General features: G+C 48.1%; 1 protein-coding gene across 1 annotated transcript in view; it reads left to right on the forward strand.

Moving 5' to 3' along the window:
- Positions 1-10,284: 10,284 nt before the first annotated feature.
- The window catches only part of LOC122541249 (E3 ubiquitin-protein ligase TRIM69-like), a 69,016-nt gene continuing 65,188 nt past the window's right edge, over positions 10,285-14,112 (forward strand). Inside the window, exons 1-2 of the mRNA XM_043677866.1 lie at positions 10,285-10,349; positions 13,851-14,105. Of these exons, the coding sequence (XP_043533801.1) occupies positions 13,951-14,105 (155 nt within the window). The 5' untranslated portion in view covers positions 10,285-10,349; positions 13,851-13,950. The remainder of the gene's footprint in view (positions 10,350-13,850; positions 14,106-14,112) is intronic.

Here is a 14,112-nt window from a genome sequence, read left to right on the forward strand (position 1 = left end):
GCACAGTTCAAGGAGGTGGGTCGCCTTTCCCAAGGGCTATTCAGGATGATCAAATGCGGCGATGATACTGAGATCCCACGACTGAATTAATAACCCCTCTCAAGGCTGAACCTTTCTGATGGGATGTCGGAACAGGGCTCCGTCTCTCCTCTCAAGAGGATAAAGAAGATGTCACATGCTGTTCTGAACCATCGTCATCGTTGGCAGTCCCTCACAGACAAGGCTGACTCCCTCCCACTCTCAGGGGGAGGCTGTAGGTGGCTGCACAGACCGATGGGCCTACCGCAGGCTCTGTTACACTGGGCAGAAGGTGGTCATGGGAAGGGGGTGTGGGTGTGGTAGCATGCTCCTTTCCCTGTTTGCTCCCGGCTTCCACTTTTCCCAATGGCAAGTCTCAAGGTGCTCCGTGCCTTCCCGGACGCTCCTCCCCCACTTTGGGACGGTCACGGGCTAGTGATCACCAAGTCTCTGCCGCCATTTTAAATAGTAGGGCAGTCGGCCTCCATTGCCCTGAAAAATATGTATCCTTTAATCGACATCTCCCACATAAAAACAAACTGTCAGATTATTGCCACAGTGCAGTCTGTGTAGTGTTGCGGATTGTTTTTCAGGTTTCCGTACACTAAAACAACGGCCACATTTCAAAACGGAAACATGAGAAGTAGAAACCACTGGAAAAAGTCAGAACTGGCAGCATCTGTGGACAGCGAGAGAGCAGAGTTGATGTTTCAAGCTCCGTACTCTTCTTCAGAATGGATAGCTACAGACAGGGGGCTGAGGGAAAGGACTGAGCCGACAGGTGCTGACAGAGTTCGGAGAGAGAAAGAGGAAGAAAGAGAAAAAAAGCATAGGTAGATGAAAGGATGGTTGCTAGTGAGCAAGGGAAGAAAGAATCATAGACTCCCCACAGTGAGGAAGCAAGCCATTCAGCCCATCGAGTTCACACCAACGCTTCGAAGAACATCTCACCCAGACTTAACCCTGTAACCCACAATTCCTCATGGCGAACCCACCCAACCTACACAGCCCCGGACGCTACAGAGAAATTTAGCAAGGCCAATCCACCTAACCCACACACCTTTGGATTGTGGGAGGAAACCCACGCAGACACAGGGAGAATGAGCAAACTCCATGCAGAGAGTAGCCCGAGGCTGGAATTGAACCCGGGTCGCTTGCGCTGTGAGGCAGCAGTGCTAACCGCTGAGCCACCAGATAGAGACATTGGAGTGGTGATAATGAGGAGTAAAAGGAGTTTAAAAAGGGTTGGCTGTGCTGAAAAACATCCATGTCATGACTGCCTGGCTAAAGGACTTGGAAGGAAGTGTTCAGATTGGAAAATTATTAAGTATGATGTTGATACTTAAAGTCTATTTTTTTAATGCCTAAACTATTCCATTGGCTGGAAAGAACACCTTGATGAAAGAAGCTATAGGTCTTTGCTAAAGCTTTATAGTCATAGAGTCATGAAGAGGCCAAGTGTATGCAAAGTGTAGGAGGAGAGTGGAAGCAGAACGGGTCCATCAAAGGGAGAAGGGGAGATACCGGAAGGGTGTTTCTGAAGGCACGGAGTTCAGAACTAGGGGCCACAGTGTAAGCATGTAGAGTCATAGAGCTGTATAGCATGCAAACAGACCCTTCGGTCCAACTTGCTCGTGCCAATCAGAAATCCTAAATTAATCTAGCCTCACTTACCAACATTTGGCCCATATCCCTCGAAACCCTTCCTATTCATATACCCATCCAGATGCCATTCAAATGCTGTAATTGTACCAGCCTCCCCCACTTCCTCTGGCAGCTCAATCCATACACGCATCACCATCTGTGTGAAAAAGTTGCCCCTTAGGTCCTGTTTAAATCTCTCCCCTCTCACCTTAAAAATGTGCCCTTTAATCTTGGACTCCCCCAACTCTGGGGAAAAGACCTTGTCTATTCAACCTATCCATGTCCCTCATTATATTATAAGCCTCACCCCTCAGCCTCTGACGCTCCAGAGAAAACAGCCCCAGCCTATTTAGCCTCTCCCTACAGCTCAAACCCTTTAACCCTGGTAGCATTCTTGCAAATCTTTTCTGAACCCTTTCAAGTTTCATGACTAGGCTGAGCAGTCTGTATATTGTGTCTGTCACTACAGAACCGAGCAATGATCAGGATCTGTTAGCTCAGGGGGTGGGAAGCAGAGGGGCAGAGAATGATATTATAGTTAAATTGATAAGATGCATGGATTGTGGAGGATTAGTCTCCATTATATATCTCAGATTGCACTTGTATAAATGTAACTCAGCTTTCATCCATAGAATCTTGTCCATGTGAATCCTTGGCTCAAATGTTAAATCTAACTAATTGATATTTCCAAATACAGAGTGGACTGCCCTATAGTCTTTGACCTTCCCAATGGGGACAGATCGTGACTCAGTCGACTAGGAATTGGTCAAGCAGCAGACTAAGCTATAGAAAATGGCTCAGTAATAGTGTCACTGCCTCAGAGCCGGGGGGGGGGGGGAATGTGCGCGACAAGAGGTCAGGTCCCACTTGATTCAGAAGAGATATGTTGTAGGTTGGTAAGATGAAAGTAGTGGAGGGGTCACCAGGGGGTGAAAGTGCGAGTGAATATCACTGTGAGGCCGCTCATTCAGGGCAGTGGGAGCAGTTTCTATTGTGGGGTCATGAACAAGGACCAGAATGAATTGGACCCATCACAGGCCTCAGAGGGCCTTGCGGTGTGGTGGTACTTTACCTGCCTCTGGGCAAGAAGGTCTGGATTCATGTCTCAACTGTCATGGAGGTCAGTTGTCCAATCAGTTGACTAAAATAATTAAAATTTTTAGTGAGCCTCCACTGGTAAAACATAAAATCGGATTCAAGTCCAGCCCAGCGTGATCCATTTTCCTCTGTGGCATCCTAGTGTCAAAGGTCTACTATTTTCCGAAAACTGAGAAGGTTGGTGACAGCACAGGGGCTTGACTAAAATAATTAAAATTTTTAGTGAGCCTCCACTGGTAAAACATCAAATCGGATTCAAGTCCAGCCCAGCATGATCCATTTCCCTCTGTGGCATCCTAGTGTCAAAGGTTTACTATTTTCCGAAAACTGAGAAGGTTGATGACAGCACAGGGGCTGGCAGGGTGGGGGAGGGGGAGGGGTGGGGTTGGGTAGGGTGGGGGGTGATCGATGAGAAATGGAAGATGAAGGGACTTGGCAAATCGACTGATCATTTCCAGAATTGACAACAGCAGCAAAACACTACTCTAGATTGATGCGAGTTATTCTTCCCTCACAGACCCTGCCCATATGTGACATTGTGAAAAGGTTGAGAGAGCAGCGCAAGGTTTGACCTGACCATAATTACCACAGAGGGCTTTCCAAGGGAGGGGTGGTGCAGGGCCAACCTTAGCCACCAGGTGTCAGTCAGAGACTTTTGGCGTTGGCTCTGTATTGGGCTTGCAGCACCATTGACATGAGGAAACCATCCTAAGATACTTCACAAGGTGATTTCGCTCAAGAACAGTCCAGGCTCTTTGACCCGATATGACTGAGCCGAAACGTGATGCCCTTCTAAACCAAAAATCTTTTGCCTCTACGCGGTCCATATCCGTCCATTCCCCACCTGCTCATGTTAGTTGTCAAGTGCCTCTTAAACATTGCAATTGTATCCACCTCCATCACCCCTTCTGGCAGCACATTCCAGGCACTTACCACCTGCCTCTCACACCTCCTTTAAAATTTACCCCTTTTTACCTTAAACCTATGCACAGGAGTTGGGAGATCATGTTGCGGCTGTACATGACATTGGTTAGGCCACTGTTGGAATATTGCATGCAATTCTGGTCTTCTGCCTATCCGAAAGATGTGAAACTTGAAAGGGCTCAGAAAAGATTTACAAGGATGTTGCCAGGGTTGGAGGATCTGAGCTATAGGGAGCGGCTGAACAGGCTGGTGCTGTTTTCCCTGGAGCGTCGGAGGCTGAGGGGTAACTTTATAGAGGTTTACAAAATTATGAGGGGCAAGATATCTGGTTGGCATGGACAGGTTGGACCGAAAGGTCTGTTTCCGTGCTGTACATCTCTCTGACTCTATGACTCCATGTCCCCCAGTAATTGCCATTTCCACTGGGTGGGTGGGGAGCGGGGGAGAGAGACTCTAACTATCTATTCTGTTCATGCTTGTCGCAGCTTTGTAAACATTTATCAGGTTGCCCCTTGGCGTTTGAAGTTCAAGGGGAAGCAAATCAAGTTTACCCGATCTCTCCTCATAACTAATAACCTCCAAACTGGGCAACATCCCAGTAAACTGTTTCTGTACCCTCTCCTAAGCTTCCACATCCTCTGGTAGTGTGATGACCAGGACTGTACATGATATTCTGAACGTGGCCGAATTAAAGTTCTATACAACTGAGAAATGACTGACCAGTTTTTATACTCAGCACCCTGACCGGTGAAGGCAACCATGCCATATGCCTCCTTGACTGCCTTTATGCACTTGTGTGAGCAAGGTTTGACAAGGGGCTGGAATGATGTGAACTTACAAGGTGGAGAGAACAAACTGAAAGCGTGGTCAGCTTTTATGGGGTCACCATAACAGAGCAAATCATGTGAAAGAGGTGGCAGGGACTTTATTGGAGGGATATTATGGTGGCTCAGTGGTTAGCACTGCTGCCTCCCAGCGCCAGGGACCCGGGTTCAATCCCAGCCTCGGGTGACTGTCTGTGATGAGATTGTGCTTTCGCCCCCTGTCTGCTTGGGACGCTCTTCGGAGGGGTGGTGCCGACCCAATGGGCCGAATTGACTCTTTCTGCACCATCGGGATTCCACATTTGTGGTCAGGTACTGCAGAAAGAATGCCGGCAATATTGGGGGAGAGGCTGTGAAAGTTGAGGAGAATGCAGATTTTGGAGTGGGTAGGGGTGAGATTGAGGGGATTGGCAAGCAAGGAACTTATTGCAAAATTGCAGAGTTCATGTCAGTGCAGGTAGCGAGCGCAGGGGCTGAGGGACGAACAGGACCTGAGCTGCAGAGCGTTGTATGGTCTCGACTTTACAAAAGGATAGAGAACACACACCCAGCTACATCAACGGAGCTGAGGCTCAAGTTCCTCAGAGTGACGATTACTGGCAATCTGTCCTGGACTTCCAACATGGATGCGATGGCCAAGAAGGCACAACAGCACCTCTCCTCCCTCAGGCGGCTCAGGAAATTCAGCACGTCCAGGAGGACCTTCACCAACTTCGATAGATGCACCATTGAGAGCATACTGTCCAGGTGCATAACGGCCTGGCATGGCAACCACTCTGCCCAGGACGGTAAGAAACTACAGAAAGTGGTGTGCACAGCCCAGACCATCACAGAAGGCAACCTTCTATCCATGGACTCCATTTACACAGCTCCCTGCTGCGGAAAGGCCGTCAACATCAGCAAAAACCCATCGCACCCCAGTAATGATCTCCTACAACCTCTTCCTTCAGTAGGAGATACAGAAAGCTGAACACTCGCACCAACAGGTTCAGGAACAGCTTCTCCCCAGCTGTTATTGGACAGATGAATGGACTCTCCAGGCCATGCTGATCTGGTTAATGTTGATCTTGCCTAGCGCACGCCCTGTGCAACATAACCTGGGTGCCTCTGTCTAAGTCTTTTTGTCACCTTATGATCTGTGTGTTCTTGCTCACTTCTGCACTGCTCAGAAACAACACTTTTCACTGTACTTATGTGCACGTGACAATAAATCGACCAATCAATGCTAGGGCCGTCCAGGAGACCTTTCCAATGCACAAGTCTAAAGGTAAGGGTTTTCAGCAGTGGGAGGAGCTCAGGCAGAGGTAGGGGCAGTTGATGTCATCGAGGAGGGAGTGGGATGGCACGGTGACGGGCAGATTTCTCAACCGATGAAACTTGTGAATGACGGTCCCACGTATCCTCGAAATGGAGCCTGGAACAGGGCTTTCATTTCCAACCACTACTGCTTTTCTTTTCAAAAACTGATTTTTTTTTTTTTAAATTTCCCCTACTGCGTCGAGTTGGGTCGTCTGAAGGAGTTCTGAGGAAAGGTCACCGGACCTGAGACGTTCACCCTGATGTTTCTCTCTCCAGATGCTGCCAGACCCACTCAGATTTTCCAGAAACTTCTGTTTCTATTTCTGTCTCCAACAAAAGGTCGCAGTGTTCAAGAAGAAACTGACCCAGCCAGAGATGGTGACCAAAGCAAAAGATGGAAACTGTCTCCCCAGTGGGTTTCCTCTGCTTCTTTCCCGCAGTCTAGGTTAGGGTGGATTAGCCCATGCTATATTGTCCCATGATGTCCAGGGATGTGCAGGCTGGGTGGGTTAGTCATGGGGAAATGCAGGGTTACAGGAATAGGACAGGGGGTATGGGATGCTGGTCAGTATGGACTTAATGGGCTACTTCCACATTGTAGGGATTCCACAATTCAATGGTTAACTGGAGGCATGTGTACTGCAGTTGGGGCTGGAGGTCAAACCGACAGCAGGGCAGCATCAGGAAAGGTGCACCTTCCCCATCCACTGGGAGGTGATCACAGGCCCCTCACAGATGGAAATGCAGAATTGACTCAACCCATTAACGCGAAGCAGACTGAGGCAAGAGTCAAGATAACCTCACACTCCCTATTCAAACACTGTATTCAAGCTGCACCTGCAGAACAGGAAATGGTGATCAAAGACACACCCACACACACACACACACCATACACACAGACACACCCACCCCCCCTCACACACACACACACACACACCATACACAGAGACACACCCACCCACACACACACACACACACAGGGCGAGGGAGACACAAACACACACACACACACCGGGCGAGGGAGACACACACACACAGGGCGAGGGAGACACACACACACACACACAGGGGGAGGGAGACACACACACACAGGGCGAGGGAGGGACACACACACACACACAGGGCGAGGGAGGTACACACACACACACACACACACACACACACACACACTACGAGGGAGGGACACGCACACACACAGCGAGGGAGGGAGGGAGGCGCACACACACAGTGAGGGAGGGACAAGCACACACACAGCGAGGGAGGGACACGCACAGCGAGGGAGGGACACAGACACACAGAGCGCGGGAGGGACACACACAGCGAGGGAGGGACAAGCACACACACAGCGAGGGAGGGACACACACAGCGAGGGAGGCACATTCTCACACATGCACACCGACACACGCTCACACAAGAACAAACTCACACAACACAGACACTCTCACACTCACACTCACACAGACACACACACAGACACACACAGACACACACGCTCACACACCAAGAGTCACAGACACATTCACACATACACACATGCACACGCATACATACACCACACACACACTCACACATACACAGACACACACAAAACAGAACAAACTGACTGGGTATCAATCAATTTGTCACCTTTGAGGCACAGCGGTTTTAGAATGGTTGATGTCTTCAGCTAACGTTAAAAATGCTACATGTTGGCAAGACTCAGTTATAAAAGTCACAAGGAACACCATCAGGAGGGGACCATTTGACAGCTTTGATAAAAGATCCAAGCTTAGCTGGTTAGGTCCTTAACACCACTTTCCTGACCATAAGCTTGACTCGCCTGCAGATTAACATCTTGTCTAACCAATCTTGAATGTATACAACCACCTGATGAAAGAGCAGCACTCTGAAAGCTAGTGCTTCCAAATAAACCTGTTGGATTATAACCTGGTGTTGTGTGATTTTTAACTTTGTATTCAAGGTTAGCACTCTCACCGCTGAGTCACTGTCATTCTCAGCTGTCCCCACAGTGCACTGCTGATGGAGGGCTATATTGTTAGAGCTGCCCATCTTTTGATGCGGAGTGTAACAATACTATTTGAATGCAAAAGATCATATGGTGTTTTCTCCACCAAGATGGCTCAGTGGTTAGCATTGCTACCTGGCAGAGCCAGGGACCCCGGTTCGATTCCAGCCTCAGGCAACTATCTGCGTGGAGTTTGCACATTCTCCCCGTGTCTTCGTGGGTTTCCTCTCACAGTCCAAAGATGTGCAGGTTAGGGTGGAGTGGCCATGGGAAATTATCCCATAATATCCATGAATACGCAGGCTAGTTAGCCGTGGGAAGTGTATGGTTATAGCAACAGGGCAGGGGGAGTTGGTTGCTCTTTGGAGGGTCAGTGCAGACTCAATGGGCCTGTATATACATTGTGGGGATTCTAAGGAGCATGGTGTTCTCTGTGGTTATCTTTGGGTTAAAACAAAAGGGAATGTCTGACTATTGTACATTGCTGCCTGTGGGAGCTTGCTATGTTAATTTGGGATGCTGTAAGCCCTACACTGTTACAGTGGGGCCATTGGTGGCAAAGTGCATTGTGTCATCCACAGGTTGTGAAAGGTACAGAAGCAAGTCTCCCTTTCCCAAAAACATTTGACTTCTGTTCAAATTCAAACATGGCTACTTTACCCAAAGCAACACACAGACAATCTCAACCGCCACGTCAAATGGGGGTGGTGAGGGCGGGCTACCAGTGGGGTGTCGGGGGAAGGGATATGGAGAGGGACAAGCAGATGGGAATGAGTGTGGAAGAGGAATGAGATGGACGGACAGCAGGGAAGATGAGGAGGACATTGACAGGCAGGAGGTAAGAAATGCTGGTGGGAGGAGAGGGGAGTTAGAAATCATAAAAGAAAGCCATTTGTTACTTTAAAATCCAACTGTGAACACGAGCTTACCCTGGCAACGCCAAAATTTAACGCGCAGTCTGTCTTGTTTTTCGGAATGTAGAACAGAATCATACAATCCCTAAAGTGTGGAAACAGGCCCTTCGGCCTAACATGTCCACACTGACCCTCCGAAGAGTATCCCACTCAGACCCATTCCCCTACCCAATTACTCTACATTTCCCATGACTAATGCACATAACCGACATATCCCTGAACAGTATGGGCAATTTAGCATGGCCAATTCACCTGACCAGTCTTTGGACTGTGGGAGAAAACTGGTGCACTCCGAGGAAACCCACACAGACACGGGGAGAATGTGCAAACTGCACGCAGACAGTTACCCAAATCTGGAATCGAACCCGGGTCCCTGGCGTGATGGGGCAGCAGTGCTGACCAGTGAGCCACCATGTGGCCCTATGTAGTGCTAAGCTGACTTCCTGGGCTGTTGTAGAGAGTGGGGACACCCACAGTGGCGTTAGGGAGGGAATTCCAGGATTTTGATTCAGCCACACTGAAGGGAATGGAGATCCGGCTCCAAGTGAGGTGAGTGGCTCAAAGGGGAACTTGCAAAATGGTGGTGTTCTAATGTAGCCAAGGCTGTTGTCCTTCTGAATGACTGTGGATTGGAAAGGTGCTGTCTAAGGATGGGGCAGGATCACCGCGGAGCGTTTAAGGAGACAGAGATCCTTTCACCTCCCTTTTGTGATAATTTGTATTTTCAGATGGAAAGGTTTTTTTTCTCTCTCTCTCTCTCCTAAACATCATCTTCAAAAGCAAACAAACACAGAAAGTGTTATAAACATTATGTTTCTCCCTCACTGACAGTGAAATCAGTGGTGACATCAGCGTCATCTTATTCACAAATCTCCACACTGGGAAGAAATGCTAGCACAAATGTCTTTAACAAACAGTTCAAGGTAAAAACTCTCACAGTTCCGGTATGTAGTCTTCATTCCAAGTGTGTGGAGCAGGGACTGACCTGTAACCAAACGTCGCAGACAGCCTTAAAATCTCTGACTGTGACGCTGTACGGCATCTTTCGAGGGATGGGATTAGTTATCTTTGCGTGACGCACAGGAACAGAAATTGCTGGAGAGACTCAGGAAGTCTGCCTGGTAGCATCTGTGCAGAGAGAGAGAGACAGAGATTAACATTTCAAGTCCAGCGACCCTAGTTCAGAATGTTCTGAAGCAGACTCATATCAGACTGGAAACATTAACTGTTTTACAGATGCTACCGGACAGAGTTGCTGAGTCTCTCCAGCACTTTCTGTGTTTTTTTGCTTCAGATCTCCAGCACCCGCAGCCTTTTGACTGATTTCTGTTAAGTCTGGGTTTCTGGCTAAAGTTAACCACTTTGGTACAATCCTTGCAACTAACACCAATGTACAATCATGGTGGTTTTATTTCCCCTCTCTGGCTCAGTGAGTCCCTCCCCCTACATCTTTTTACACCAGTCACATCTCCTTTCAGTCAATTCAAACCCTTGTTTCAGAAGTTGCCAGCTCAGAGGTCAACAGGCGAAATCGAGCGCTACTGTTGCTTCGGTGAACCTTAAACCTCATCAGATCTCCTGGTCTGAGTCATCCCTGTACCGAGTGCAGTCATTCCACCAGGGGTAAGATATCCTTACAATATGAGTGTGTTCAGTAGAAGTTTAATCTCAAGCCATTTCTAGTCAAACAGTGCAGTATTGATTTGTGTCTACTGTATGTTGCCTGTTTTGGTTTCCTATTTCACTCCCTCTGTGTGCACACCAGTCTATTTTAAGCATGGTTCAACTCTATCGTACCCACATTTGCATTTCTTAATCTAACTCAATCTTCCCTGAAGAGTCCCATTTCCCCTGCGACCTCAGCCTTTCCCTCCAACACCCTGCTGAATGTTAGAAACCCGTCCATTTTTACCGTTCCTCCAATGACATCCAGGCTTTTAAATCAAGCTCAGTATTCAATGGACTTGGTTGTTTTAAACTTTTTCTCCAAGTCTCTCCTTGGGCATGGCATTTTCATCCTGAGGTCTTCACTAGGAAGGTTGATGTTGGGAGAGCAAGGGAAAGGGGAGCTGAGTGTTGTGGGTTGTGTGATTTTTAACTTTGCCCACCCCAGTCCAACACCGGGACCTCCACATCATATATATTTAATGGTAAGGTCCTGAGGCGTGTTACTGAGCAAAGAGACCTTAGAGTGCAGGTTCAGAGTTCCTTGAAAGTGGAGTCACAGGTAGATAAGATAGTGAAGAAGGCATTTGGTATGCTTTCTTTTATTGGTCAGAGTATTGAGTACAGGAGTTGGGAGGTCATGTTGCGGCTGTACAGGATGCTGGTTAGGCCACTGTTGGAATATTGCGTACAATTCTGGTCTCCTTCCTATCAGAAGGATGCTGTGAAACTTGAAAGGGTTCAGAAAGGATTTACAAGGATGTTGCCAGGGTTGGAAAGTTTGAATTATAAGGAGAGGCTGAACAGGCTGGGGCTGTTTGCCCTTGAGAGTTGGAGGCTGAGGGGTGACTTATAGATGTTTATAAAATCATGAGGGGCATGGATAGGGTAAATAGATACAGTCTTGTACCTGGGGTCGGGGAGTCCAGAACTAGAGGGCCTAGTTTCAGGATGAGAGGGGAAAGAGTTAAAAGGGACCTAAGGGGCAACCTTTTCACACAGAGGATGGTATGTGTATGGAATGAGCTGCCAGAGGAAGTGGTGGAGGCTGATACAATTACAGCATTTAAAAGGCATCTGGGCAGGTATATGAATAGGAAGAGCTGAGGGGGATATGGGCCAAGTGCTGGCAAATGGGACTGGATTAGGTTGGGATATCTGGTCAGCATAGATGTATTGGACTGAAAGGTCTGTTTCTGTGCTGTACATCTCTGTGACGCTATGACACTATAGCAAGTAAATGGAGTTGCGATATAGACCAAATGTGGTTGAGGTGACTAAGTGACTGAATAGACTCCTTTTGTACCCATGACCCCCATCCCTCGCCAGTTTTGAATCATAAAACCAAGATGTCTAATGGAACAGTTGGTGGGCCTTTGAATTATTAACTTAATAATAACTCAATTCACTTATGTTCTCAATTCTATAACCAGCCACCCATGTAGTTTAAGAAACTGGGAAAATTGACATTAATCTTGGACTGTGATGAACACCATTTAAATGATCCAACCGCATGCTCAAAAAGGACTATTGTACGTGATATTCGGGAGGTAATTTTCATTCAATTAGCCCACAGCCATCTCACGAGATTGCTTGGAGAGTCATTATTTTATAGATATGTCATGGTTGTACAGGTGTACAGAACAGGAAAAGGTCCTTTGGCCCATCTGTGGGTCTGTGCCAGTCAAAAACTACCACTTGGCTTTCTAATCCCATTTTTCAAGTGCGAAATGGCCCATACGACGTCATCATCATAGAGTCATAGAGATGTACAGCACCAAAACAGACCAACTTGTCCATGCTGACCAGATATCCTAAATTAATCTAATCCCATTTACCAGCACTTGACCCATATCTCCCTAAACCCTTCCTGCTCATATACCCATCCAGATGCCTTTTAAATGCTGTAAATGTACCAGCCTCCACCACTTCCTCTGGCAGCTCATTCCATCCAAGCACCACCCTCTGGGTGAAAATGTTATCCTTTAGGTGCCTTTTATATCCTTCCCCATTCACCATAAACCTACACCCTCTAGTTCTGGACTCCCTTACCCCAGGGGGAAAAGACCTTGTCTGTTTATCCTATCCATGCCCCTCATGATTTTTCAATCTGTCAGGTTACCCCTCAGCCTGTGTTGGACACTCCAACGGAAATTTTCATTGGGGTGGGGATTGAAACACAAAGTGTATATTTTCAACCCCCTCCAAAACAATTGGCTTCTTGATAACTTCAGTTCAAACATGTTGTGAAGAGCTCATCGATTAATGTGGCACTGGCTTTGTGACTGTGAAGAAGAAGGAAGAGGAAGTGGGAGTCGAGACTAACAGAATGCGAAACAGAGAGAAATATTAAAGCAGAAAGGGTCGATTAAAAAGAGAATGAGAGACAGAGGAACGGTGTTCCCGAAGATAGGGGGCTCCAGAATGAGGGAATGGGTCTAAGGATATGGGGCAAAGCGTCTCGGACTGAGACAAGGAGCAATATCTTCACTCAGAGAGTGGGGAGCCTGTGGATGTCACTATCACAGAGCGCTGCTTAGACAAAAATATTGTGCAATTTCAAGAAAGGGTTAGAAAGCTTAAAGGGTTCAGAGAGTGTGAGAGAAAGCAGGAACGGGTGACAGAGTTGGTGGTGATGGCCTTGAATGGTGGCGTAAGGGCCACCAAAGGGTCAAATGGCCCCACCCTGCTCCTGGTTTCTCTGTTTCTATGAGAGCCTGAAGTCTTTGATGATTGAAAGAGTCGAAAACAAAAACAAGAAGTGCTGGAGAAACTCAGCATGTCTGGCTGCATCTGTGGAGAGAGAGGGAGCGAGAAAGCAGATTCAATGTCTCGGGTCCAATGACCCATCTTCAGAACTGATGGTGGCTGGGAAAAGGTTGGTAATTATTCAGAAGATGGGGAGGGGAGAAGGAGTAAGTGATAGATGGAGATAGACCCAAAACAGAGAGAGAGAAAACAGGTGAGCAGACAAAGGAGTGGGTGAAGTCGAGTATGGGGCAATGAATAGGTGCTAATGAGGGTTGTTAGTCAACGGGCAATTAGATTCCCTACAGTACGGAAACAGGCCCTTTGGCCCACCAAGTCCACACCGACCCTCCGAAGAGTAACTCACCCAGACTCATTCCCCTACGTTTACCCCTGACTAAAGTACCTAACACTATGGGCAATTTAGCATGTCCAATCTACCCTGACCTGCACATCTTTGGACTGTGGGAGGAAACCAGAGCACCCGGAGGAAATCCACACAGACACAGGGAGAACGTGCAAACTCCAAACAGACAGTCGCCCAACATGGGAATCGAACCTGGGTCCCTGGCACTGTGAGGCAGCATTGTTAACCACTGAGCCCCTGAATGGTTGCAGCCCACGGGATGATTAGGGCTCGTGTGTGGGGGTTCGGGTAAGGACATGGGAGGTGTTGCTCAGGCCCTAAAACTATTGAAACTTAATATTAAGTCCAAAGGGTTGCCAAGTGGAAAGTGAAGAGTCGCTGATTGGCCACGTTCCCTTGGATGTTGGGTGGGAGCGGACGGAGCTCCCCGGTCTGGGTCACGCCATGTCGTCGTGGGTGTTGGCGGAGGGCCTGACCAGCGAGGTGACCTGCCCGATCTGCCTGAACCTGTACCAGGACCCGGTCAGGCTGGAGTGCGAGCACAACTTCTGCCGGGTGTGCATCGCCAATGCCTGGGGGCAGCTGGAGTCCGGTTTCCGGTGCCCC

This window comes from Chiloscyllium plagiosum, chromosome 37, assembly GCF_004010195.1.
Source record: "Chiloscyllium plagiosum isolate BGI_BamShark_2017 chromosome 37, ASM401019v2, whole genome shotgun sequence".
NCBI lineage: Eukaryota > Metazoa > Chordata > Chondrichthyes > Orectolobiformes > Hemiscylliidae > Chiloscyllium > Chiloscyllium plagiosum.